Source organism: Maylandia zebra, linkage group LG9, assembly GCF_041146795.1.
Source record: "Maylandia zebra isolate NMK-2024a linkage group LG9, Mzebra_GT3a, whole genome shotgun sequence".
Classification (NCBI taxonomy): domain Eukaryota; kingdom Metazoa; phylum Chordata; class Actinopteri; order Cichliformes; family Cichlidae; genus Maylandia; species Maylandia zebra.
The window spans coordinates 27,742,954-27,768,973 of NC_135175.1; the positions used below are offsets into that span (position 1 = coordinate 27,742,954).

Genomic DNA, 26,020 nt, shown 5'->3' on the forward strand with positions numbered 1-26,020 from the left:
ATGTGTACACAGCTGAGAGAAATATTTGTGAAAATATGAGGACAGCTCCCCTCTGAGTATACAGGGTACAGTATAATCTGGGCAAGACCTGGCGGGGTTATGTGCTTGCATGTGTGTGTTTGCTTAAGTGTGTTTTTGGAGGTCGGCTGCCTCTTCCTTCACTGAGCCCCTCACACCACAGACCTCAGTGAACCAGCAGAAGATCAGCAGCATCTCATTGCACGGCTTCACAGACTATTCACAGGTAAACAGCTGCAGAGTTTGATTCTGGTTTCAGAAGATTTCTAGTATATATATCAAGATATTCACTTTATTTAATGTTTAAGAGATTTCACTTTTGCAACATAGACAAAAAAACAAACAAACTACAGCATTGGTGTGCATTTTCTTCATTTAGGAGGGCGACATGAAGCTGCTGGTGTTGCTCGGTATTGTCTTCTGCCTCTTTGCCTGTCATCTCAGTGGTGAGTTTTTCTTTTTTTAATCCACAGAAAATATGTTCCCTTGAATTCAAGAGTTGGTGTGTTGTAGCTAAAGTTGAGTTTATTCATGCAGTGCAAACATTAATAAGTTTTAACACTAAGTTTGATATATGTACATGTAGAAATGTCGGTGAAAATAGCTGGAAATCATGTGATGTAACAGTGCTGCTGGAGAGGATTTGTTTTGTGTACAAAGAGGACTCTGAGTCTCCATGATGAATTCCTTCTGGTTTAGTCTGTTTGTGCGTGTGTGTGTGTGAATAGTTAACAATAATATTTGAGGAGGCAGCAGGTATTTGTAGTCCCCTAGGAAAAAGCTCTCTTTTCCAGACCTGAATCCCATCTTTGTGCTCAAGGAATGCCTGAAATGTTAACTTTTCCCCCCCTTCTCCCTCTCTCCCTTCCCCCCTTCCTTCTCCATCTCCTCATTGCAGAGGCCAGGATCATCCCAGAAGGAGGTAACTTTTCAAACTTCTTTTAGACGTCTTCAGACATATAAAAAAGCTCAATGAACTTTGCATACATGAGTAGCCAAATGCGGCCGGTGAATCAAACCCTGCATTCTCTTTGAAATATATGTCCTATCATTATTATTATTATTATTATTATTATTATTATTATTATTATTATATCTGCATCAAAAGTTTTCTATAACTTTTCACAACTCTTCTGTAGATAACATTACAAGTACATGGCATATAATGTTTACAAATAGGAAAATGAACTGCTACATTTTTTTTTATTTCAAATAAATATTGGGAAGCATTGTCATCCATAAATTAGTCAATGTCTTTTGGTCAAATGAGTCATGTGGACTCAACACCAGGTTCATCATGAGGGTTATTTGAAGACATTCAGTTTTTTTTCCACAGCCTTTTATAGCACTGAGCTCGACTCAAAGCAACTATGTCAACAGGGAGCATTCGCACAAAGGAAAGCCATTCATGTATATTTGAATTTCCTCCCCACACACTGTTGTTGGAATACAAGAATACAAAGGAGAAAGGGCGCGTCAGCTATGCTTGTCCTTAAATACTGACTCACATGACAGATGCTAAGTCATTATTTTCTCACATGTAGGCTCCAACAGCGGTGAGTGACCTCTGAGACTCTTGTGACCCTACCAAGGAAAAGAATTTCTCCACAGTGATATAAGCCTTGCTTATAAATGGGTGGATGGGGTGGTAACAGTCTTCAAATGGAATCTTAAAGCAACTTTAATAAACTAGAACACTTTTAATGCTAAAAAAAAATCAGGATGCATAGATCAGGTATTTATTTAGAGAGAAATACTAGAGACAAATCATATTAGTTAATAATTTGGTCTTTTTAGCCTTTAAAAGGAGCGTTGATATGACATGCACATTTTTTTGTTTATAATAATCTCTTCAACTCATGACTTGTAGGAATTTATTCTACAAACTAACATTCAATTTTCATTTTAAACAGGCTTCTACCTGGACACCTGAATTAACGTTTGCATTTAGCAGCAAGAGCAAATATATGATTTTAAATGCAATAAAGATGTTTCTAATGAGCTATAATGTTGGTTGTATCTCTCTGAGAGTGGTAAACACCAGTTCTCCCTTCCCACTATCACCTGGTATTTTTGCTCAGAGGGGGTCGTCTGATTGTTGGGGGTTTTGCTCTATTGTTGCAGGGTTTTTTGTTGTTGTTTTTTTACTTTAAAATATGAGGCAACTATTGTTGTTATGATTTGCCAGTGTTTAGCTGTCAAAATAAAGCTTTTACACTTAGGATTACCTAATACAATACCATTGTTCTGTGATTGAGTTGGGACAGCAACAAAACCCTTTGCTGATCTAAATACCTGGTGGAAATGAAAGCATTGTAAGAACCACATTTTCCATAGAATATGTTAAATAAGTCAACAAAGGCAATGCCTGTGCAGCGTTGTGGTTCACTTTGTTCTCTGTGAAAAATAAATAGCCATTGCCTCTCTTTTCACTTTCATATGTGGGAAACGGTGCCTGTGATATATCAGGAGTTAAAAACACCTGGTGCTTTTCTGAATGTGTGAATATGAACTACTACCAAAAACTATATTTACTACAAAATATCATCAGTAAATCCCTAACATGATACTTTATGGTCTGTAACAGCATCTGTTTGAGACTGTATGTACCCTGTCCTTTCTGACATGCCATGTGTCTTTCAGTGCCTTATGATGAACCACCAGCTGTTCCCTACTGGCCGTACACCACCTCTGACTTCTGGAACTACATTGAGTACTTCAGATCCATCGGTGCCTACAACTACATCAATGAGATGGCCCGGGCCTTCTTCGCCCACCAGCCCATAGGAGACACTCTAGGATATGAGACCAATGCAGGACATGAACACTAAGAGAGGAGCTAGACCCAAAAGAGAGAAAAAGTAACAAGAGCATGACATGAAAAAAAAATGTTATCATGAGGGTTTATTAAAGGGAAATAAGGAAATTATTATAAATATGAAACAAAAGGGGGATGTGAAAAGGAACACAGATTTTTTTTAGTAGCTTAGTCACATATATACAATAGAATTAGACATAAATAGCCCTCTTATTGTCATATAAAGTGCCACAAATAAATAAACAAACCATTCTTCAAATATGTAATGGAGTCTGAGATTTCTTTTAGTCTTTAGAGATCTAGTATTTTCTCTATACTATTGCTATTATTATTATTATTATTATTATCTATTTATTTGTTATTATTGTTGTTGCCATTTTTGCTTTAACAAGAGGCTTACAAAAAGACTCAAAATTTGCGATCACTATTTATAGTATATTTTGCAGGCTGTCAAAACAGGACTTAAATGGAGCAAACCGCACTTACCGTTTTAACTTTAAAGACTTGAACTTTAATTTGATCTATTAATTTATTAGAAATGATTTAACGTGCTTTGCGCGTGGTCATATTGAGGAATATTATAATCACCCATATTTTTCTGAGGGCGGACCGAAAGCGGCTAGTCAGCAGCGAAAACCGGGCATGAATTCGTGTTGCACACGGTTGTTCTGTTTACCACCACTTAAGCCTCGATAACTGCTAACGCAAACGCACCGTTTGACCTAATTGCGGCGGAACTGCTTTTAGAATAACATGAAGCCTGCAGTGGATGAAATGTTTCCTGAAGGAGCTGGTCCCTATGTGGACCTGGACGAGGTAGGTTCTCAGATTTAGAGCTTTAAATTAACCGGCGTCTAGATGTGCTAACGCTAACTAGCTCCATATGTTTAAAATGACATGAAACGGAAGCGATGAATATAATCGCCTAGCTTGTTTGTTTTTTGTTTTTGTTTTGGGGTTGTTGTTGTTGTTTTTTTTTTACATTTAACTGCGTTAATACGTTACATTTTGGGTTATTCAGTGTTCTTGATAGAAACACCTCAGCTCATCCCGTTAAATGCGTGCATGTCTATGCTGTTGCCTCAGCAAGAAGTCTGATTTTGAGTTCACCATCTTTCTGTGTGGAGTTTTAATGTTAACCCCGTGTTTGCGTGGGCTTTCCCGGGTACTCCGGCTTCCCCCACCGTCCACAGACATATAGTTAATGGGGTTAGGTTAACTGATGATTCTAAATTGCCCATTAGTGTCAGTAGGAAGTTATCTTTTTCTATGTGTTAGCCCTGCTATTGACTGTCAGCCTGCCCATGGTGTACCCCGTCTCTCACCCTACGATTGCTGGGATAGGCTCCAGCTTTCATATGTTTTTTTTTTTTTAATGGAGAGTTTCTCTCTTGTTATTCCAACTTCCTCCCACATCCTAAAGACATGTGTGTTAGGTTAACTGGAGATTTTAAACTAACGTAAGAGTGAGACTGTCTGGTGATCTGTGCTGGGTATAAACCGCCTCTTGCCCTCTGACAGCTGAGACTTCAGTCCTAAAATGTTGTTGTTGTTGTTTTTAATTAGTTTTAATTGCTATAACAAGGGTATTTTACAACTTTGGCATAGATAAGATTTGTCTTATCTCACTTTATATTGGGCCTGTTATCTTTAGTTTTAAATATAATTGTGTTTATTTTTTTGTTGTGTAACATTAAATCTTTGTGCTGGATATTAGTTAAAAGCTCTAAGTAAGCTCTGGCTAAATTGTTAATGTTAATTGCTTTTGTTTTCACTTGGAAGAAAAAAATCCCATCCATTTGCAACATTCAAATTTTCAGGTTATTATCTCAGAATTTCAACTTAATAACTGAAGTTTCAAGTTATTTTCTCAATTTTGAGTTTATTTCTCAGAACTTTGAGTTGGTAAGTTGAAATTCTAAGACCTGAACTTTTAACCTGTGGATTTTGGAGGAAATTTCCATAGCATACACTGCTGTGATGCAGTAAGTGTAGCAGTTTGTGTACATGTAGATCTTTCTCATGTGGTATGACTGGTTGCACTGTTGTGTGTTTGCAGGCAGGAGGCAGCAGCGGTCTGCTCATGGACCTGGCAGCTAATGAAAAAGCTGTGCACTCCGATTTCTTTAATGGTAAGGGACAGGTTTCTGCATCTCTTCCCAAATTATTAAATTTGATGAGGATTAAATTTACTTCACTGATTCAATTTAATGAGGTTAGGGCTTACAGAGTCGAGCTGGAATTAAACATAAATCTTGTTTTCATATGGCACGGCTAAGCTACGATTCCTTAATTTGTCTCATGAGGCAAACAAATGTGATTAAAACACATGGTATAACATTCCAAAAATAAGCAACGGCATGCTCCTTTCTCTATTTATTGATCACATCTAATAGAAAAACGTGTGATGTTAACAAGTAAAAACCCATTTAAGAGTCCCCAGTTTGTAAATTTGCCTAGTTTAAGCAAGATTGTGTTTGCATGCAGAGAGGAAGGTTCTTTAATGTTCAAGGCAATAACAGAAAACTGGTAAACATCTAGATTTCTAATAGGACAAGCAGACATTTTGCCTTTCCAAAACCTTCATTTAAAGTTTAAAATACATTAAAAGTGTAACTTAAGGTGTAAATATGAACAACTCAAACAAACATAAAAAGTCAGCAAATAAACTTTCAAAGACGTGAAATAAACCCTATATGTTCCAGTATATTATTTCAGTAATTTGAAAGGCTGTGGCTGAGAAAGCCTTAAACCTGTTACCCATTTTCTTCCTTTAACCACGTTATCTTCTCACATTAACCCTCAGCAATCCCATTGTTCCCCTGTAAACACCAGTTTATGTGCAAACACAGACGCAGAAGACACACTATAAAACACCGAGCAAATCTGTTTTGTGCTGGCTGCCGGTGGAACAATTTTTGGCTCAGCAGCACATGACCTAGATAGAAAAGAGCTGATTGTTAAAAAGAGAGCGTGAGGGAAATGAGAGAGAAAGAGGATGGTAAAATGAGTTTATAGCTGCTGTCAGACCGAAACTCAGCGGGACACCTCGCCAGTCAGCTGCACACACACATTGGCACTCATCACCTGGGTCGTTAACACTGCTAGAACTGGTTCCCCTCTACCTAATAAGCTCTGTACTTAAGAGTATTGTAAAACTATAGATATCATCATATTTTAAAGCTCTTTTTTTAAAGTTGTTAGTTTTTTCCTGTAATTAAAGAAGGGGTTGTGCTGACTTGAAGAAGGCAAAGGTCCCCAGATCACATTTAAACGTGACAGGGTGAGTGCAGTTATGTTACGTCTTATGCATATGTAATAGAGGCCTTAGTCATTGTATTTTGAAGCCCATTGCAGCATTAACACCTTTAAGCTCCGCTATAACTTGCTGTTCACACTTTGACATAAAAGTTTGGTTTGGAGCCAGAACCTCTTTTCAGGTAGTTGTAGTTGACTCTTTTGCCTCTTTTTCACTATAACCTACTTTGTTTGGCTTGACTTGATTTGACTCTAGTCAGTTTCGGATGTTTTCCATTAAATTTGGGTACCATCTCAGTGTGGGTGAAGTCATTATAGCAATGTAGCTCAAAAGTCCTGTGATGTAATTTGTACGTGACACAAACACAACAACAACAACAGAGGATATCAAGTTAATGTTATCTCTGGTGCTAAACTGACTGTAAGTCTCTGCACCTCGTCACTGGGCCATGGTGTTGCTCTGTGTGTAACCGTTCCTTGTTGCCAGGGATATTGAATTTAATTTTTGTGAATGAGTCACTGACATGACTGAATCAGTGATATCACTCCCTGGCTAATCAGTAGCATGCAGTTTGTTGACGTCACATTTTTGGTTTAGCTCAGTCTGCTTGGAATCCCTGCCTACTGGGTATTAAAAAGTACCTGGTACTAGGACTGGGCCATATCATACCGTTCATGGTAATACCGGTATAATGTTGGGCAACAATAATATGGGTAAAACGCGCATGCACAGTGCCTTTGTTTTCATACGCACATTGCAGAAAAAGCAAGGCGGCAACGGAGAATGAGAAGGGCGAAAGCGGATCGTTGAATGAAACGGATGAACCAGAATTGGTTTGTAAAAATGCTGCAACTTCAGTGATGTGGAACTGGTTTAACTTTTGTCCGTCAGATACACAACAAAGCACTATTTTTGGTAGAGCATGCTAGCGGGCCGTCGTTATTACCGTGTTTTTTGAAAATACAGCACACTTAAAATCAATCCTTTGATTTTTCTGAAAATCAACAGTGCCCCTTATAATCCTGTGTGCCTTATGTATGAACTCTGGTTGTGTTTACTGACCTCGAAATGATTTTATGTCGTACACGGCGCTCGAAAATCTGTCAAATGTTTTAGTACGACTTTGCTGGAGTTGTAAAGTATTTTGTTTAGTGTCAATTATACCGTCAGTTATATTGTTATCGCAAATTTTCAAATGTATATCGTGATAAATATCTTTGGTCCTATTGCCCTGCTCTACCTGGTACCAGGTATTGTCCCCAATATGGAAAACCCTAATATCCGAGTCAAATCGAGCCAAGTCACATCATGCTAATTAAAAATGAGGCCATTGTTCTGGAGATTTCACTTTACTCTTATGGTCAGTGAATACTGGCTCTATCTGTTTATAGAAGCTGGATGACCATGCAGAACTGCTGGTTTATTTCAGAGACAGGGCTCTGTAAGTGTGGTATAAGGTCAATGCAACAGTGTGAAACATGAGATTTTTTTACTTCTTTTGAAGACAGATTGTGAAAGTGAGGTGTGTCAAGGAAGCTTTGGCTTTTATGCCATATTTTTACACCACTGAAAGTCATTACAGGTAGCCGAGGGCAAACTGTCCCTCATTACTGAAGAATGTTCACTTCGTCAAACAGTTTCTCAAGCCTGCTGTTGCGAATCATAGCCACCCTTTGGATATTTTGACAAATTAAATTTAGTCTGCAAACCTTCTTACATATGACCGGCATAAGTGGTTGCACAGTTGTATCGGTATTTTCTGTCTCACTATGTTGGTGCAGATTTCTTAAAAACTTGGAAGGTCAGAGTGCAGTTTAGACTAGAGATAACACGATACCACTTTTTTTTATGTCCGATGCCGATATCATAAATTTGGATATCTGCCAATACCGATATGAATCTGATATAGTGTATGTTTTATTCAACAAAACTGTTTTTTTTAATATCTTGCTGCATTTTGTATAAGTTCATACTCAAGAAAAAAAAACACTAAAGCTATTCTGTTAAACCTGTATGCAAAAAAAATACGCTGCACCCAAAATATTTCATAGTTCATCAATACTGAGCTAATAAACTTGAACCCTACACCATCCTCCCTATTCTGGTATTTTAAAGAGTACTTAGAAGAAATATTAAACAACCTAACTAATAGGGTTGCCAACTCAAAGCAAAACAAAAATAGGGAACCACCCTCTGCCTCGTGATGCTTAAATTAAAGTTGATTGCATTGATTAATGCACGTGTAAAATAAATAAATAAATATGCACAGAAACAAATTATTTTTCTACAATAATTAAATAGTACACAGTACAAGTACATTTTACATCAGATTAAAGCTTTGGGTGTAAGATTCAGACAATTATTTATTAAAAGCTAGACATTTTAAATGAGAATAAGAAAGAAAAGTATGTCTTTGTGCCCCCCTTCCCTGTTAATGCCCCACCTGGCCCCCTGGCAAAACTTTGCTAGATCCGCCCCTGCACAGTTACCAGCCGTCAGATTCGTAGAAAAGGATTCTGGTGTAGAAAGTAATATTAAATAAGTTCTAACAACAGCTTATCAAGCTTAAACGTGCTGCTGTTGTTTAGCCGCTGGCTTTCTCTCTCTAGTGCAAAGTGGGCCAAAAACAAAGAAGAGAGACGGGAGTCGCAACAGAAAAGCCGATCAGCTGATCATTGATCAGTTTCATGATTGAAGTAGCAGCAGGAGAGGGAGGGGGAGAGAAGAGGCAGTCGCTCCATATATCGGTTGTTAAACTTAACGTGGGAATGCTTTACAAACATTCAGAGATGAACTTACACATTTGCTTTACTTCTCGCGGGAATAACTTTCTCAGAGATGAAATGCCGGTTTGGTAGCGAGGCTCCAAATGCTCAACCAGACCGCCGACAGGTGTCGCATGCCACAGCCGCTCTATCAAGTAACGCATACTGGTCCGACGTGCTAAGGTGATGAGCTGAGTTATGTGTGATATTTAATGGATCGGATTACATTTTTTATTTCTCTCCGATATCCGATCCAGTAATTTAGGTCAGTATCAGACCGATACGTAATATCGGATCGGTCCATCCCTAGTTTACACCAAACAAAACCTCACAGCTTTGCATCCAAGAGCAGTTAGTATGCGGCAGTATGAGCACTGAGAGAGACGGATAATGGTAATAATTGTCATAACTGAAAATTCATCACTTAAGGAAGAAATGCTTGATTCATGCTTATGTAAGCAGGTTCAAATTTGTGCATTTGCATCTTAATGTATGTGTAAAATAGTGTCACATCTAAGGCAGTTTTAGGAAAGTTCCCCCTTGATTAGAGGGAATGTAACTGATATTAATAGACAGTCCCCCATTCACTTGATAAGTTTCTGGTGACTTTCTCCTTCTGGCCAGTAGTAGTGGCACATGGCAACACTAGAGCGAACATACTGCCTTGTTTTGTTCCCTAAATGTCTCGTTAAAATTCCAGTTATTGACCCTGGATGAGAAATCACTTGTGTGCTATTTTAACCTTTTAATATCGAGCTGTCAGAGCCAGTTAGATCCTCTGGTGATGAGTAATTTTCACACCAGTCAGACTGTTAAGTTTGCTAACTGGCCTGTTAGAGTTTTGTCAAAGTGGGGGAAAAGTCTCAGAAGAACCTCATAATGTCTTCTAATGAAGTCATCTGTAGTGGTTTAGACACCATGCGTTCTCCAGATGTGAAAATACTGGCTTTTTAGTAGTATTGTTATTTATTTTTAACCTCTAGGGTTGCAACTAACAAATTTTGTCATTAACTTGTTTTTTTTGTTTTTTTCCATTATGTCAATTAATAAAACAATCCATTGGCCAATTATTTGTTCCTCTTCCTTCTGGGGTTCCAAGTATATTTAAGTGGTTTCCATCTACCCAACACTCATGTCCCAAGATAATAAAATAGAAATCACGAAAAATTAAATGTTTCCACCTGTGATGCTCAGACCAGTCATATAACTTTATTACCTCGTTGTGTGAACAGATATGTAAATAAGAGTTTTCCTTGTCTTTTTAAGGCCACAGTTACACAGACCTAGAGAGCAGTCAGTGAAATCGACTCTTTTCAGAAGACATAAATTTTGCTTTGAACTCAGACTTTTTGCTCACACTCACAGATCAATTACTGCTTAGTGGGTAATTGGCAAGTGTTTGCAGATATGTCAGCATCTTCTGTGGAACTGCTCATCAACTTGTTGGTGAATACCTATTTTTTTTTTTCTTAACAACCAGTGTTTGCCAGGCAGTCACCAACCAGTGTGTAGGTCTGCGTCACTGGGGTATAAGATAATTATTTATTTACATATGTGTTGTGTTGGTGGTGCATTAAAAAAAAAATTCTTAAGTATCTACAGAGCAGCATGAATTGTGATCAATATATAAAGTAGATTTAAACTCTGTAATTCTTTCCTTGTCTTTGTTCTCCTGTTTCTTTTTGCAGATTTTGAGGATCTGTTTGATGACGATGACCTGCAGTGATGACACCTGTTTGAGCTGCTGAACATGTACATAAAAGGAATGAAGAAATTGCCCCATTCTCTCTACAAGTCTCTTATTTGTACAGTTTCCCTCGTGTAAATCACTCAGCCGAATATTGAAATAAAACCTTTTTGTTTTTACAAAAAAAGTGGTGGTGAACCAGGTGTCTGAATTCTGAGAATCTCTTACATTCCTGCTGAAGAGAAAATTATGAGTATGGTTTTGGTGTCGTCTTGTTTGAATCTGCTCCTGCCTGGATTGTAGGCTTGTTTCTCCTGAGAACCACCTGTTAGCAGACGTAATTACATATGTGTTAACGTGATCACTCAATGATCAGTGGGAGCATGATGGGACAGGAATAGGGCTGGAAAAATGTGGAAATGCTAAAAAAAACCAAAAACTCCAGAACAAATAAACATGAAAGAAATAAAAAGCCAGTGTGCAATAATTAAGGTATGACTATGCAGGAACAGCAAAGTACTGTAAACAGAGAAAATGGAAAAAAGATGTTTCTCCTCGTCCACCCTCTTTTTAATGGCCGACTATACTAAAACCAACTTCTTCCAAGTACTTTGGTGACAATTTGTGAATTTTCCAGCATGATTGAGCAACATATCTCAAGACAAAGCAATAACTTAATTGCACAAGATCAGAGTTTGGATTCATGGCCAGGAAAACTCCAAATCTTAATGAAACTGAAAATCTGTAGTGAGGCTTTAAAAACAGGTGGATGGAAAGATTTACATTCTGTACAGGATAAAGAAAATAATGAAGTTTGTATGTTATATTTTACAAGTAGCATGCTGTCAAGAGTATTTACCTAATGCTTCATAAAAAGTTTAATTTTACTTTACTAAAGGCAGATTTTGTATTTAGTATAGGCCTCGGATTATGGAAAGTTCCAAACTACAGCAGGTCATCAAGTGGAAAACTTGCTATGGGAAACATTTTACAATTTAACGCCAGATTAAAACCAATCAGGTCAAACACTAAGGTTACTAAAAGAAAGCTCTTCTGCATAGCAGATAAATGAGATATACAGTAAATGCATGTGTAAGATTTAGTGTTTTATTGTAAAAGGACAATTACACAGGTGATACTGTCAATAAAATAACATTTGTAATGAGTAGTTACATTACCAGTTGAAGCGCAGTGGTATTTTTGACACATACAGTCACGTGGGCTCTATGTAGGCCTGTGAAAAACTAGCTTGATCCTTACAGCTTTAAAAGTTAAGAGGGTAGTAAGCATCCAAGTGCTGCTAATCAAATGCACTTTATAAATCACTTATCCCTTTACCACATCTTTAAATCAGAAATTTTGCATTCAGGTGTGTGTCAGTGTCACAATCTTCCCAGGAGTACACATTCCAGCAGACAATGCAATGCTCAGAGAAACCCAAGAGCTCCATCTCAGACTACGCAGGCCTCAGTTAGAATTTTAAATGTTAAACTTCATGACAGTGCAGTAAGATAAAGACTGAACAAGTATTGTTTATGGCAGCACAGCTTAGGTTTGCAAAAATTCAGTGGAACAAACCTTAAAGTCTGGAACAATGCCGTTTGCACAGGCAAAACTACATTGGAGATGTTATGCACTAACACCTCATACGAGCTGTTAAGCACTTTGGTTGGCTAATGATTTGGGTTTGTTTTGCAGGCAAAGGACCTGGACAACTTAAACCCATTAGGCTGATGGTGAAATTCTCTGTATATCAAAGAGTTCTAGAGTCAGAAGTAAGGCCACAAGTCTGACAACTAACATTTGGCCCAATTTAGGCCATGCAATGGGGCAATGATCCAAGCACAGAAGCAAATCTCCATCAGAATGTTTGGAAAAAAGAAAAAGTGTTGCAATGGTCCAGTCAAACTCCAGATCTCAAACCAAAATGAAGCAACGCTGTAAAGAAGAGCAGGCCTCTTCCTTTTGCTCTACAAGGACTTGCAGTTTTCTCTAATGGTGACCAAACTAAAACACCTCAAGCTATTCAAAATCCTCCAACTGTAGTTCAGTCTTTAGCTATTTCACAATCAGTCATTTAAGCACCGTGTTCAAAATCTTATACTTCCATAAATGTTAAACATATTCTCTCTCTGGAATAAGACAATGTTTAAAACTGATTTTCTCTTAAAAGTCATATTTGTTTTAAATTAAATTACATTTAGTGTCAAAAATATTTTCAGTAAAAGAACCAAAAACAATAAAAAAAAAAACCCTGCAGCTATTCTGGACATAAACCTGATAACATTACTGAATGGCCTAAATGAATTATAGGCTTATATAGTCAGATGTGGTGATATTGCATCATATATCTCAGATACATCGTTTTTCTACTAAAATCATTGTGTGTGTGTGTGTGTTTGTGTGTGTTTGTGTACCTGTGTGTGTCTTACGTGGCTGGCATGCCTGAACACAGTTAAACTCAGGAGGAAACTGTAGATTATCAAATTCCTCATGTGTGGACCAGCTGTGCTTGCATGTTGTGTGTGTTCAGACAGAAGCTGTGGTTTGGCCCTCATTGAGGTCTCTGAGAAGTGCTTATGTGGCACCTCAACGCCCCTTTATTTTACAGCCCTGTGTCTTTCCTCTGCCTCCTCTGTGGTCTTTATTTTACTTTACATGAGTTATTGTTGCATCTCTGAAACAGATGTGATTTCTTACATTTAATATAATTAAACAATCAACCGTGAAGTATCTTAAATTAACAACTTGAGGTTTCTTCTTTTCACCCAATACTCCACGTCTTCATCTTTACTCAGAGCTCTCCCACCGTCTCTGCTTTTCTGTCTTTAATTACAGTGCCTCCAATTGGCTGAAAGTGTCAGCCAATCAGGCATCTTCTTGGGGTGGCCCTTGACCCCCCTCAGGTAATCATGCTGAGCCTTTTTTAGTGCGTGTCAGAGATGATGGGCTCACTTTAAAACGTTGCTGGATCCTTTTGTCAGATCAGTCTGTAAGAAGAGCTGCAGGGCAGGCAAGGAGTCCCTAACACACACACAAACACCTCCCACGTACACACCTGGTGGACTGAGCTTCATCCGAGTCCACTTTGGATCCTCTGGAAGGAAACTCTGAAGTCAAACAACGGCAGGTAAGAGACCAAACAGTGCAGTCTGTGTTTACTTTTGGTAGAATCAGGTATTTTCCGAGGCTTAAAATTCTGCTGAAATTCTGCTGAAAAACACCTGGTTCTGTTTTACTATGACAAACCAGTAGGTTGAACCCAGCCAGGAGCCGTTGTGGCAACATGTTTGTTTCAAAAGTTCAATTCCAAGCCACAGGCAGAGGTCACTTCTCCAACTGTTGAGGCTTTTGATAGAGCTTTAAAAGTTTTGTAAAGCTATTTTTGAGCTTTAAAATGCATCTTTGTGAGAAAAATAGTGACTCGTGGCTAAAATGTTACTACTATGGCTGGTTGGACCATATTTTTGGAGCCAGTGATCAAAGTATATGTGAAAAAAAGGATTTTGCATCATGTGAAGTGTCAAACAGGTACAGGCACAGAAAGGATCAAAGTGACAGTGGTTTTCAAGATTGTGTTTTTGTTGAGGTCCAGTCATGGCTGAAAGAAGACGGACCAGTTTCTCCGGTGTGTTGATCACCATTGTGCTGGCTGTGATGCTGCTGCCTGGTGAGTACCCAGCAGACATGGGACATTACAGACGGCGTCAGATAACAAGGCCAGATTGTCAGCTATACATTATATTATAGCGAATTATGGAAATGATGACAGGTAGCTAAATTATAATGTTGATTAGTAATCTCACAGTGTAAATATATTCATATTCTATAATACTGCAGATTGAAATCTCTATTGGAAGAAACAATCACAATAACACAATCAGAAGATGCACAATTAGGAGCCCAATAAATTAAAGAATTATTAAAAAATATTTGCAAGACAGCAAAGCTCCAAGATCTCCAAGAGTTTGGAGGTTAGTCTGCTTTATGGGTGCATTCCAAGCTCGGTGACAGTGTTAGGATCTCAAATGAAAATGTGTTAGTGGTGAAAAGATGGAGCTTTTTCTTTTATTTATATTATATACATTGCTTGGGTTTTTGGTAGGTCTGCAACAAATATTTTCTTAATCAAACTTGAGGGTTTTGTTTCTAAGTGCCTCCAACAAAGTCTGAGATAATGTCATCAGATATCTTAGATGCAACCCCAAACCTAAAGATAATCACTTTGAAATTGTATTAAAGGCACAAAAGCACTAAAACCTCACACTCCAAAACCAGCAACCCATCGTATCTTTCATCAGAACAAAATTTATTAATATCTTACACTCTTATCTAATACTTCAGTGTATACAAAGCTATAACTAATTAAAAATCTGTCTAAACTCATCTTATTCAAACAGGCTTCAGCAACTTTCAACTACTTTTCTAGCTCCACTTTAAAGCAAAGTTACCTGTAAAACACGGTGCCTCTATGACACGTGGATACTCTGAAAGATAAGCACACTCCCCAAAAGTCTTCAGTGCTGAGATGCTGCCATTTAAAGTGAAAAAACATCCCTGAAAGACTGCAGTTTCCGGTGAATGCTCACTTCTCGCACTGCAAGTCTGTTCTTAAATACAGTCCTTGAGCAAATAAGAGTCCATTCATGTCCCGACTGATGGGTAGAACAAAAGAACAATGATGACATAAAAGCATGTTTCCAGTTTTACGAGTTGAAAAACTGAATGATTGAAGAGTAAATTGTGAGGTGAAGGGTAGACTTTACTGTGGGTAAGAATGAGTCATTCAAGTCCACATTGATGACGAATGTCAGCCATTATTTCTTAATGTTAGCAGGGACACAGCAGTGATGAGTGACTTTCTTTCTTTGTCTGTTTTTAAAAAAATTAAATATTCATGAATCAGAGCTTTTACCTTTTGCATTTAGGTTGACATGCAGTTATTTTAAACCATTAAAAAACACACAGCTGGCTATAGATCAGTGTGATACTAATAAAGCTATTCAGAGCCAGAGGATCTAGCTTTTAGACTTACAACATTTTTGATTTTGTGGATCAGTTTAGCAGCTTATTTTTCCAACTTTCCTTTGATTGTTCGAGCCTCCTTAAAATGCATTTGCCTTGAGCTATTGCTTCATTTCAAGGTTCAGTTTGTTAAAGCTAAAGTTTAGTTGCAGTACATCTGATGAGTTCATGAGAACTGGGTTTCACATATATCATCACGCGGCTCTATAACATGCCTGTGATGCTCATATATCACCGGCGATGTTGCAACATGGAGACAGTTTGTTCCCCTACCACCTGTTTCCAGTTCTCTCTCTTCTTGATTGACATGCTTTCTTTTAAAATTGGTTTTCAAAGTTACGCTCCCTGATGGATAAAGGGGAAAAAATACAGTAACGAGGAAGAGGAGGAGTTACTTTGATCAGTAAAAAAATTATTACCTGTCAGCATCACCTCCTCTATGCCCTCTTAAAGTGCTGCTGTTTCCAGATGTGCCTGCCATTTTTTACAGGCTTGTTAAAAGAAAGAAAGAGAGAAATAGAGTGGATATACTGAGGCAGCATCATTCAGCCCACCCTCCTCCTCCTCCTCCTCCTCCTCCTCCTCCTAAACATCACCATGGGTCACCTTCCCACCTTCTCCTTTAACTTTAGGATCCATACCTTTAGTTTAACCTCACAGGTGACAGTGCATATCCATTCTTCCAATCCCAACATTAAAAAAGAAGAAAAGAAGAAGAAAAATCAAGAGATTAATGTTTTTTTCCACTTAAAACACACGGCACGTAACCCTAATTTATCCCCTGTGGATCTTTTTAAGGCTGTCATCTGTTCCTCTCTTCTTCTTCCTCCTTCTCCTCTTCCTCCCCTTCTGTGAGGGACTAACACCTTCTCCCTGCAGAGATGAAAGGAACCCGGAGCAGAGCTGAATCTGAATCTGCTGTTCCTTCGACTTCAAACTGTGCACACGTGTGCATGTATGTGCATACAGATACACACGGCCCTTTGAAAGCACAGCGTGGGGCTTCGTGTTACAAGCACCCCTATAAAAATCTACAAAGAACTGCAGTAACCAGTGCTTCAGGCAGTGCCAATTACCCCAGCCCTATTTAATGAAAACTATCAGCCCGTAAGCATTTGAGGTTTAATGTCATGTTATCGCTTGGATATTACAGACAAATTAGATTAGAAAGAATCAGCAATTTTGACTTCAGCAACATCTGTTTTTGCTTTTCTCTGTTTGCAGCATTCTTGTCTGCTGGACCAATTGTGCAAAAGCCCAGAGGAGATGGTAAGTATGTGGTTTTTACCTTTAAAGATACTTCAACATGTGTGTTTGTTTCTAAAGAGTGCACGGTGACCGAGTTTTTGAAAAGTTTGTCCATGGAAGAGGTTTGTGATTGGAAAGTAAACACAGATTTATGGCTTCCACCTCACCTGGCTTCTGTGTAGCTTCAACTCTTGACCCTGTGATTGAGAGCTAACGTGAGATGGAAGCCGTTTTCTAGCGAATACAAAAAAAAGGGGTTTGAGTCCTTGAATGTTTTGTTGGAAACTTTAAAAGTCACTAGAAAGTCCTTGAATATGATGTCAGCGTGGAAGCCTTTGGATCAGCCGTGTCTTTGCTTTTTCCCCTCATCTCCTGCCCTCAGCGGGGGAAAGCATCCAGGAGAAGGCGGCTGCTGCAGCAGCACACAGGAGGCTGATCCGCAACCGCAGGAACATCAGCTGGTACAAACAGCACTCTGACTTCTGGGCATGGTACAAGTACTTTACTGACAACGGCAACCAGGAGGCAGTGAGTGAACGCTTTGTTTTCGACATTAACGGTGTCATGAAATGAAAGTTTCCATGTAACACTTCAGCTGTTCAATATGAAACAAAACTCTTTAGTATTGACAAGTTGTTAATGAGATGATTGGTTCTCTTATATTTAAAGCTGCTCTAATTAATGCTTTTATATTAACCCTTTAAAGCCTGAACCATGAAATAATTAAAATGGATTTTTAATATATTAATGTACATGCCAACTTATTTGTATTGTATTTGCCAAATCTGGCATTTATTTTGCAATGTATTGCTTAAAAATGTGTTGTGCAGTTTATTTAGGTTTTTTGTGGGGGAAATAATCATGTTGATGATGTAGAAGTTGCCATAACTCACAAAAACTGTATGTATCAAATGTGAGGTATTATAGGTATTACTTGAGTCTTTTGCAGTGACCAAACCATAAATTAAATCTGATCTCTACTGTTTTAGCACCTTTTAGCACAGTTTTTGGTTCCTTTCAGCTTCACTGCTTTGATTTATTGTTGCTGCCCTTGTTTTTTAGACATGACAAGGGGGCAAGGAAGGACTCGGAATTTGGATTCAGGAAAAATGAGTGGAGTCACTAAGAAGTCGCAAATATTATTATCATCCTAAACCTGAATATATCACTAACAACTCTCACATAAAGTTAATGAGCCAGTAAAATCAGGAGTAGTTTGAAAAGTTGCGTGAATTTCTGCTGGGAAAACTTGACAGAGTGAGTTTTATCAAACAGGAATTAAAGCACACACAACCATATGTCCTTTCAAAGGACTCAGCAGCAGGCACCAGATCTACAGAGGCCTGTCCAGCTTCTTTCACCAGAAGGTTCAGTTCACCTAAACAGCTAAACTAAAGATTCACACCTGCTACAAAACACAATAAAACAAAAGAAACAAACAAAAATTACATTTCTCTTACATGTCAACATTATAATCAATAAAACAGGGTTACCAACAAAAAGCTAGCGTTCTGCTAATGCATGCTGATTGGTCAGTTACTTCCTTGATAGCACCAGTTTTCAAAAACAGAGGCTAGGAGGACAATCGTGTTTATGAATAGGAAGAAGCCGGTTATTACTGCTGTTTTACAGTCTCATACTCTTATATTAAAAAACCATAATTAAAATTGCCAGAGTACAAATGTTGACCACACAGAGTTTATCATTTCGGCCAGAGATAGTTTCTTTCTGAGCGCCTCCCTGTAAAACTGGATGTTCAGAGAGTGGTGGTTCTCTGAGAAGCCTTTTACTTTTATTGATGTTACATGTCATCCGATCAGTGAAAAAACAATAAACCCTTACTCCCTTCAGATTCAGGAGATGGATCGCATTTTCCTCGCCTACCTCCAGAACAAGAACCGTGCTGAGGGACGTCGCTCCTACAAGGCCTACTTGAGACACCTGGGAGATGTTTATAAATCCTGCTCCGATACTGAAGACCCCAACTGCGTGGCTTCCTACACCAGCAGGGCCAGTCCTAAAGCGGAACCCCCCAAACCTGCCCCAGTAAAAACCTGTGACCCCACCAAGGACCCCTACTGCATGTACATGGCTTTAGTCCAGGGAAAGAGCCCTTACAAGCCATTGGTGCTCCCGGCTGCCACCCCTGCTCCTCAGTACGTCCACTCTCCTGCTCCAGCCAAGGACCCTCAGTCAGGGTACTACTACTACTCGCCGTCCACGATGCCTTTCCTGACCATGGTATGCTATAGTATTTTTTGTGCATAGTATACATGTATATTTACTGTATTTTAATTAATTAATTATTCATTGCACGTTTTGTATCATGGCATACAAAATATCACAATTTTTCAAACTGTTTACAACTGAAAAACTGATTATTGTTTAAATTTAAGGTAATTTAGAGAATTTTTAGAGTTCTTTATTTAGAATTTAGAGTTCTTGTTAAAACTTATGTTATTATTAGATAATAGAACCTTAGACTGCTGGGCAGTGGTGCATCTGAAAGCTCCCATGGGTAAGATTTGCAAACCTATATCTATAATTGTTGCCCAAGATGGATGCATTCAGCAGGAGCAATAATTTAATTGCTTACAAATGTTTTCGATGAGAAAAAATTTGCACCCATCTCATAATATGGATCCTTGTTTCTCGTGCTTCAGGAGCAGAAGGTAGAGTTGCTGCGGATCTGTGGCTCTGATGATGTGGAGTGTCTGCAGTACCATCTGAAAGCTGCTTATGGGTATTCTGGTGGGTCCCGTCCATCATATGCCCACCTTGGCTGTGACCCCAAGAAAGATCCTGCCTGCAAAATGTTACAGAAAGCTCCTGCTGGTCTCTACATGAATGCCTATTCTGCCTCCAGTACGGTACGTCTTATTCGTCATACTAATTTCCTTCAACAGCTTTCTGCATTACTGTATTTTAATTTTACTCTATCCCTCCAGGCTCCCCAAGCTGCACCAGGATCCTGCAATCCTCTTTTTGAAGACGGTTGCAACCCTCTTACCGCCACCAGATTTTCCACTTCTCCAGAATCATACAAAAGTAACGAGAGAGATCAGGCCGCTGCCATCCGTGCTGCCCCTCCTGCTGAGCAGTATGACCCCTATTCCATGTATAGGGATTCTTATTCTAATGTTAACAGAGTCACTGATCCTTATGCTATGTATCGCCAGGCCAGTGCCCCAACTTCTCCTCCAGCTACTGATCTCTTTGCTGTACTGCGCCAATACATGGCCCAAGCTCACACTAATGACCCATATGCTCCACGTATGGGGGCTGCTTCTGAGTCAAACTCCAACGATCCTTACTCTACTATGCGTGATGCAGCAGGCGCTATGCACCTGCACACCCCTCCCTCCCCCAGGCAGCAGCACCCTTATTCCTATCCCAGTTATGAGGAACCTGCCCAGGAGGAACGCCACCCTCTGGGTCCCCCAGGCAAAACCAAGGAGGGCTACGACTGTTTCATTGGCTATGACCGTGAATGCTATCCCGTGAAGCCCAGCGCACCTCGCTCTGGAGTTCAACGTCGCATCCCTTACCCTGCTGAGGCCTATGAGCCCCACCTGAATTCTGACGGCACCCGCAACGGCGTCCTGGAGCCTGTAAACCCACACTGTGACCCCGAGTATGACCGTGACTGCCGCCTGCGTCGCTATGAGACCGAGCAGCCTCAAAGCCAGCCTGAACGTCATGCTGCAGAGGACCACAGCCAGACGGCAGCCGAGAGAGAGCAGGTTAATCAGGACCAGTATGAAGCAGAGCCCTACCAGAGCGGCCAGGAGGAATCTCACACACCCTACCAGCCTCTCTCACAAGGCATGCCCAGCCTCCAGGACATACTGAGGCGCTATGGAGACCAGTATCCCGGGCAGGAGGATCACAGAGCTTATGCAGACAACTACCACAAGAAGTAAACAGGCTAACACGCACAAAAGCATGCAGATGGACATGAATGCACAGTCCCAATGCGTTCCTGTAGTTCAGCCCTTGAACGCCTCATGCCCCGAGAAACCAGTTCTATCTGGACCAGAGGTGGGACACAGGTGAATTTGATGGACCCAGAGAGCAAGTACATGCATGTACATCCCAAACACAGCTTCTTGCTTTGGGAGCCTGCTAAAAACTTTCCTGGAACGCCTTCTTATAACTTTAGTTGCTTCAGGCCTGATGCTTTGATTTATTGCTTTTTACTTTCTACCTTAAACTCTCCTCTGTGCTTTCAAGTGTGTAATGACCTCGCAGCTCTCAGCTTTGCTTCTGTATCTGTGCATTATTTTTAAAATGAAATATTGTTTATTGCTTTTTGACACAGATGGATTGTCATTTTTTTCATTTTAATTGTTCTAATAAAAAATACAGAAATATGTTTGTTGGCTTTGATTTTTTTTTTTTTTTTGCATTTTACTGCACCATGACATACTGACTAGCTACTATAATCTGGAACAAATGGATCCACTCAGAAAGAAAAAAACATAATATGGGTATTTGGGGGTTACATCTATGATATAAAAGCTGAAGTAGAGTTTTAAGAAATATAAGCATCCACTGATTTTTGGTTTTTCATTTCTTTTGAATGAATGCAAAGGGGGGGGAAAAAAATCCCGACTTGTATTATATGTCCAAAATAAATAAAAGCAAACTTTAATTAGAATCAAGCATTTCTTGGGTATTGCACGCTGTCTGCCAAAATCTTGAAGTCTTCTGAACAGAAATATATATTCTGGTCCAGGGTTACCATTTGAATAAACACTGGACAGATTAGCAGGCTTTACTCAAATGACAATTTGCACTCACATACCGTGTACAAAACTTTAAATATACTTCACTTACACAGACTATAGGGTTTATCATTTAGTGTAAAATTATTATTATTTCTACTGATGCCCTGAAGTAAATGCAAAAAGTGTAAATTTCTTTTGTCAATTATTCCCTTTCTCTGTCTCATTAACACACAGGGGTGGCTGTAGCTCAGGAGGTAGCGCACGTCATCCACTAATTGGAAGGTTGGTGGTTTAGTCCCTGGCTGTCCCAGTCTGCATGCCAAAGTAAAGTATCGTTAGCGTGCAACCCTCAGGTTTTTTTCTGAATTGTTTATTGGACTGTGAATGTGAAGCAGAAAGAAGAAAAACAAATGCTTGAATGAGGACTGTTGTATAAAGCAGTTTGAATGCCTCAGTCAAGTAGAAAATACTACGAACGAGTGTTTACCATTAACATAAATTCATGCATCTCATTGCTTTTTGAGAAACACTCACATGGGATTTTAATAGTCTTCCTTTAAAAACCAAAAAACCTTTGTGAGTACTGTATATTACACGGTGTACACCAAATGTTCGGGGCCCAACGCCTGCTGTGAAGGAGAAAAAAAGAGTTCAGCTGTTCCACGAAACAGAATTTCTTTTAGGAATGTGCTTGTTAGTTTTCTCAAAAATGTGGTTTTGCTATTGCTGTGGTGGTGGGGTGTGGTTTTGGCTCAGCTGTGGGGAGTAGAGGTGGAACAGGAGATTCAGAGCTCAGTGCCAATCAGAGACTGAGTGGCACAGCTGTGGCACATTGTTTAATCAGTCTCTCCTATTTATGCAGCAGCATGCTAGAACCCCCGGTAAGCACTCATGGTGGCCGGTGTGGTAGAAACCATCAGATGACTGAGCGACCTGACACTGAGTGCGTGCGGCCGTGCCAGAGTGCCTGAGCATATGAACACTCACGCTGGAGTGTGAACTGTTGTTGTAAATGAAGGCACAAGGAGACAGAGCTGTACTACACTTCCAGCAGTGTTACAGTCATGCAGGAAAGAACTGCATGATTCACACTAAACAATCGCAACTGTCATTCAACTTGCTGTAGTTTCCAGTGCTGTGCGTGCAGTGTCAAAACAACTGTAATCACTTTCCTAAATTTACTTATTCGTATGTCCTAACCTAGATTATTTTTATGTTGGTCGAGTCAGTCACTACTTGCGCTTCCTCTAAGTGAGGACTGATGCTTTCTTCTTTTTTTTGAATTTGAGGTTTCTTCTGCTCTACTCTTATCCAAACTGTGACTCCATTGTTTTCCATGCTGGATCTCTCAGTTAGCTCCAAAAGACACAGCAAGAGGAGGGTGAGAGGCCCGACTTTCATTGATCCAGGAGCCGTCAAACACATTAACGCCACATGCCTTCAGCAGATTGGAGTGAAGCTCTTGTAGGCCTCAAAGTTCAGCTGAAAACCATTCAGTTGCAAACAAAAGGACAAAGGGTATGCAGGATTTGTTTTGTTTTAATTAGGTAATAAAAATCAGGGGATACGGTGCAAGTTGTGATGAATATATGATGAGAATTTCTTTTATAAAAACAGAGATGAACTCCTTTGAGGCATCACATATTGGTGTTAATTAAAAGAGGGATGGTTGTAAAAGGGATCCAGCAGGGTAGCATTTATAGATTTGAAGAGGAGGAACATTGTCAAACAACATGCTCAAAAGCAAATATAGACCTGATTCACTGTAAAGGCTGGTTAAGTAATTTTCTAAGATTGGAATGAAGAATGAGGACCTAAATCTGGAAGCAACACATCATGGACTTGTAATATGTGTCGGATGATTCACTGTCAGGTATGAGTAGGAGAAAATGATGATACTTGCACTGATAAAGCTGGATCATCCTCTTTTTGGAATACTTATTTACTGTGGACACAGTTAAAAAAAATAAATTAAATGAAGTGGGACGTTTTAGTTGAAATGTGTATTTAGCCTGATGAATAAACCGAAAGAAAAGCAGTAGGAAGTAAAACAAGAAGCTGTCTTCTATCATCACAGTTACAAATATTGGCTCAGTTTTTTGAGTAACTGAAATAAAAATATTAAAAAAAAAAAAAACTGACAGGAGAGCTTCTAAAAATTTGAAAATCCACTCAAAAGTTTTAAAAATGTTTTATCTAACAAAACAGAGGTGCTGTGGGAAGAAAAACACAATTTGCATCACTACAAATTAATTACGTTCTTTTCAGAGTAAAATTTTGACTCTATTTTGTGAAATATAAAAGAGTAGAAAAAAAATCCTGTCACATTGGCACATCTTCAGTCTTCTCCTGCTGAGTGGATTCACAGCTGTGCAGCGAGTGAAATGCTTCACCTAAAATAACATGACCTTTTATGTCTTAACTAAAGACATCCGAGAAAAATAACTGGACCAGAAATCCAGGTACTGATAACAAATCAAAGCTTCTCTTCTACTAAATATACCCAACGTGAACAAGACAACAAATGAGTTAAGGAGCAAAGAATCTCTTTTCAAAGTATGTTCACAAGTTATTGCATTCAGAAGATTTTTTTTTCAGAAAACTTGACCTCTAACCTTGAGGTCAAGGTCACTGAGATTTAAACTTTTTAGTAGATACACGGCATCAAGCTCCTACGTTGCTTCGTTCTCGAGTTATGCCATTCAGGTTTCTCAATTTTTGCTTTAGGTTTGATTAATAAAGGGTGGAAGACCACACCAACAAAGTCCCAGCAAAATATCTTAATATAATAACATAAATACAAGAGCTTCAGAAGATCATCCTCCTTGGCATTGCTCATTTACTGTGGAGGATTTTAAACATTAAGTGAGCTATTGCATGTTCAAAACAACCCTGTGTTCAAGGGATGGGCTTAGCACAGGGGTGGGCAACTCCAAGCCTCGAGGGCCGGTGTCCCTGCAGCTGATTTAAATGGCTAAATTAGCTCCTGCAGTTCTCCAGAGGCCTGGTAACGAACTAATCATGTGATTCAGGTGTGTTGACCCAAGGTGAGATCTAAAACCTGCAGGACACCGGCCCTTGAGGCCTGGAATTGCCCACCCCTGGCTTAGCATCATGAGTGAACAGAGCAGAATTTAAGGATACATGAAAGTAAAGAGAGGAAGCAGCAGGAGGAGGAGAAGATGCATCATGTAGATAGTGAAACATGCAAAGCTACAACATGACTCAATGTCTCAGTGACCATCTTAGTAGACAAAAATCCTGTCCAATGCAACGCTGTACAGACTAAACCAGAGTCCTTTAATTATTCTGTCGTCATCAAGCTAATTCGTACTCCTCTTTGAACTATTTGTTAAATGTCTTCCAGTTAGAAATCATTCATTGCTCATTCAAAGCCAGCGTCATAAATCTGCTCTAACTTTCTTCTGGAAGTGAGGTCATGTCTGTAACTGTTTATTCACAGGGCTGGTTATCGTCTCCGTGTCCTCTGCTTTATCTGATTTTTTTTCCACCCTAAGGATATTGTGCTTCTATGAAATTAACTATGTGATAATATCAAAATAGACACATGCACAGTTTATCTTGAAAATATTAGATGCAGCTTGGATGTTCTGAGAGGTCAACACTGAAAAAATAAACCTTTTTTCATATTTCTCTGTGGCTTCTATCACAACAACATTGATCTTTACTTACGGATTATTCCAAAGCAATTTAGATTTTTTGTGTCAGTGTCCAACGCACAAAAGTACTATTTTTCATGCAGGTGAAGAAATAAAAATGAGATGTGATATGAGTGATGTTGGGGTTGGCAGCATATAACAGACATGGACTGCTCTACTAATCCATGTAGGGCAATCAAATTATCCATCCATGCACCGATGTGTGAAGTCCAAGAAATCTTCTACGAGTGATTTTGCAATTTTATGAATAATTTATTAGCAATGATTTCAAATCTATTGATTTCTAATCTGGAACATAGCTAGCTCTGGAGCAAGTTAGGTTTGCAGCACAACTTACCATAGTTATGTACCCTAGTAAAAAAAGAACCACCTTCATAATACTCACCATCAAAGGTTGAACTTAAATGTATAAAACACTCTTCAAAACAAAGTTACAAAGTGTTGAATAGTAATGAAAGCAACAGCTATGAAAAGTTAAAGTTTAAATAACTACAATGAAATTGAAAAGAATTTTAAAAGAAAAAGAAAAACGAAGGAAAAACCAATACAGAGAGCTCTAAAAGAGGTTAGAGAGCTCTCTGAGATCCTCAGGCAGGGAATTCCAAAGTCATGGAACCCCAGTAGCAAAGGCTTGATCAACTTTTACTAGACAAACTTTAGTGCCCTCCACAAATCCATGCCAACAGATCTCACCTAACTTACTAAGCACTTAGTCCCTCCTACGCCGCCGGCATTGGACAGCTAACGATCTCCATCGATGCCGGTCAGCGGCGATTGCCTCGGCTTTGTC

The 26,020-nt window shown here is 39.2% G+C and overlaps 3 protein-coding genes across 4 annotated transcripts; all 3 read left to right on the forward strand.

Annotated features, from left to right (window-relative positions):
• Positions 1-111: 111 nt before the first annotated feature.
• Positions 112-3,102, forward strand: otos (otospiralin). Its single transcript, XM_004551854.6, has 4 exons — positions 112-244; positions 398-464; positions 917-940; positions 2,662-3,102. The coding sequence occupies exons 2-4, from the start codon at positions 407-409 to the stop codon at positions 2,847-2,849; spliced, it is 270 nt and encodes an 89-aa protein (XP_004551911.1). The 5' UTR covers positions 112-244; positions 398-406; the 3' UTR covers positions 2,850-3,102.
• Positions 3,103-3,460: 358 nt separating this feature from the next.
• cops9 (COP9 signalosome subunit 9) lies at positions 3,461-10,734 on the forward strand. The gene is made up of 3 exons (XM_004551853.6): positions 3,461-3,652; positions 4,896-4,968; positions 10,549-10,734. The coding sequence occupies exons 1-3, from the start codon at positions 3,590-3,592 to the stop codon at positions 10,584-10,586; spliced, it is 174 nt and encodes a 57-aa protein (XP_004551910.1). The 5' UTR covers positions 3,461-3,589; the 3' UTR covers positions 10,587-10,734.
• Positions 10,735-10,832: 98 nt separating this feature from the next.
• and1 (actinodin1) lies at positions 10,833-21,193 on the forward strand. 2 transcript variants are annotated; one of them, XM_004551851.4, is made up of 7 exons: positions 10,833-13,677; positions 14,137-14,217; positions 16,797-16,841; positions 17,203-17,348; positions 18,672-19,061; positions 19,484-19,690; positions 19,769-21,193. In XM_004551851.4, the coding sequence occupies exons 2-7, from the start codon at positions 14,145-14,147 to the stop codon at positions 20,741-20,743; spliced, it is 1,836 nt and encodes a 611-aa protein (XP_004551908.1). In that variant the 5' UTR covers positions 10,833-13,677; positions 14,137-14,144; the 3' UTR covers positions 20,744-21,193. The 2 variants fall into 2 exon arrangements, with proteins under 2 accessions (XP_004551908.1, XP_004551909.1); XM_004551852.4 differs by having other exon boundaries at positions 14,143-14,217.
• The last annotated feature ends 4,827 nt before the right edge of the window (positions 21,194-26,020 follow it).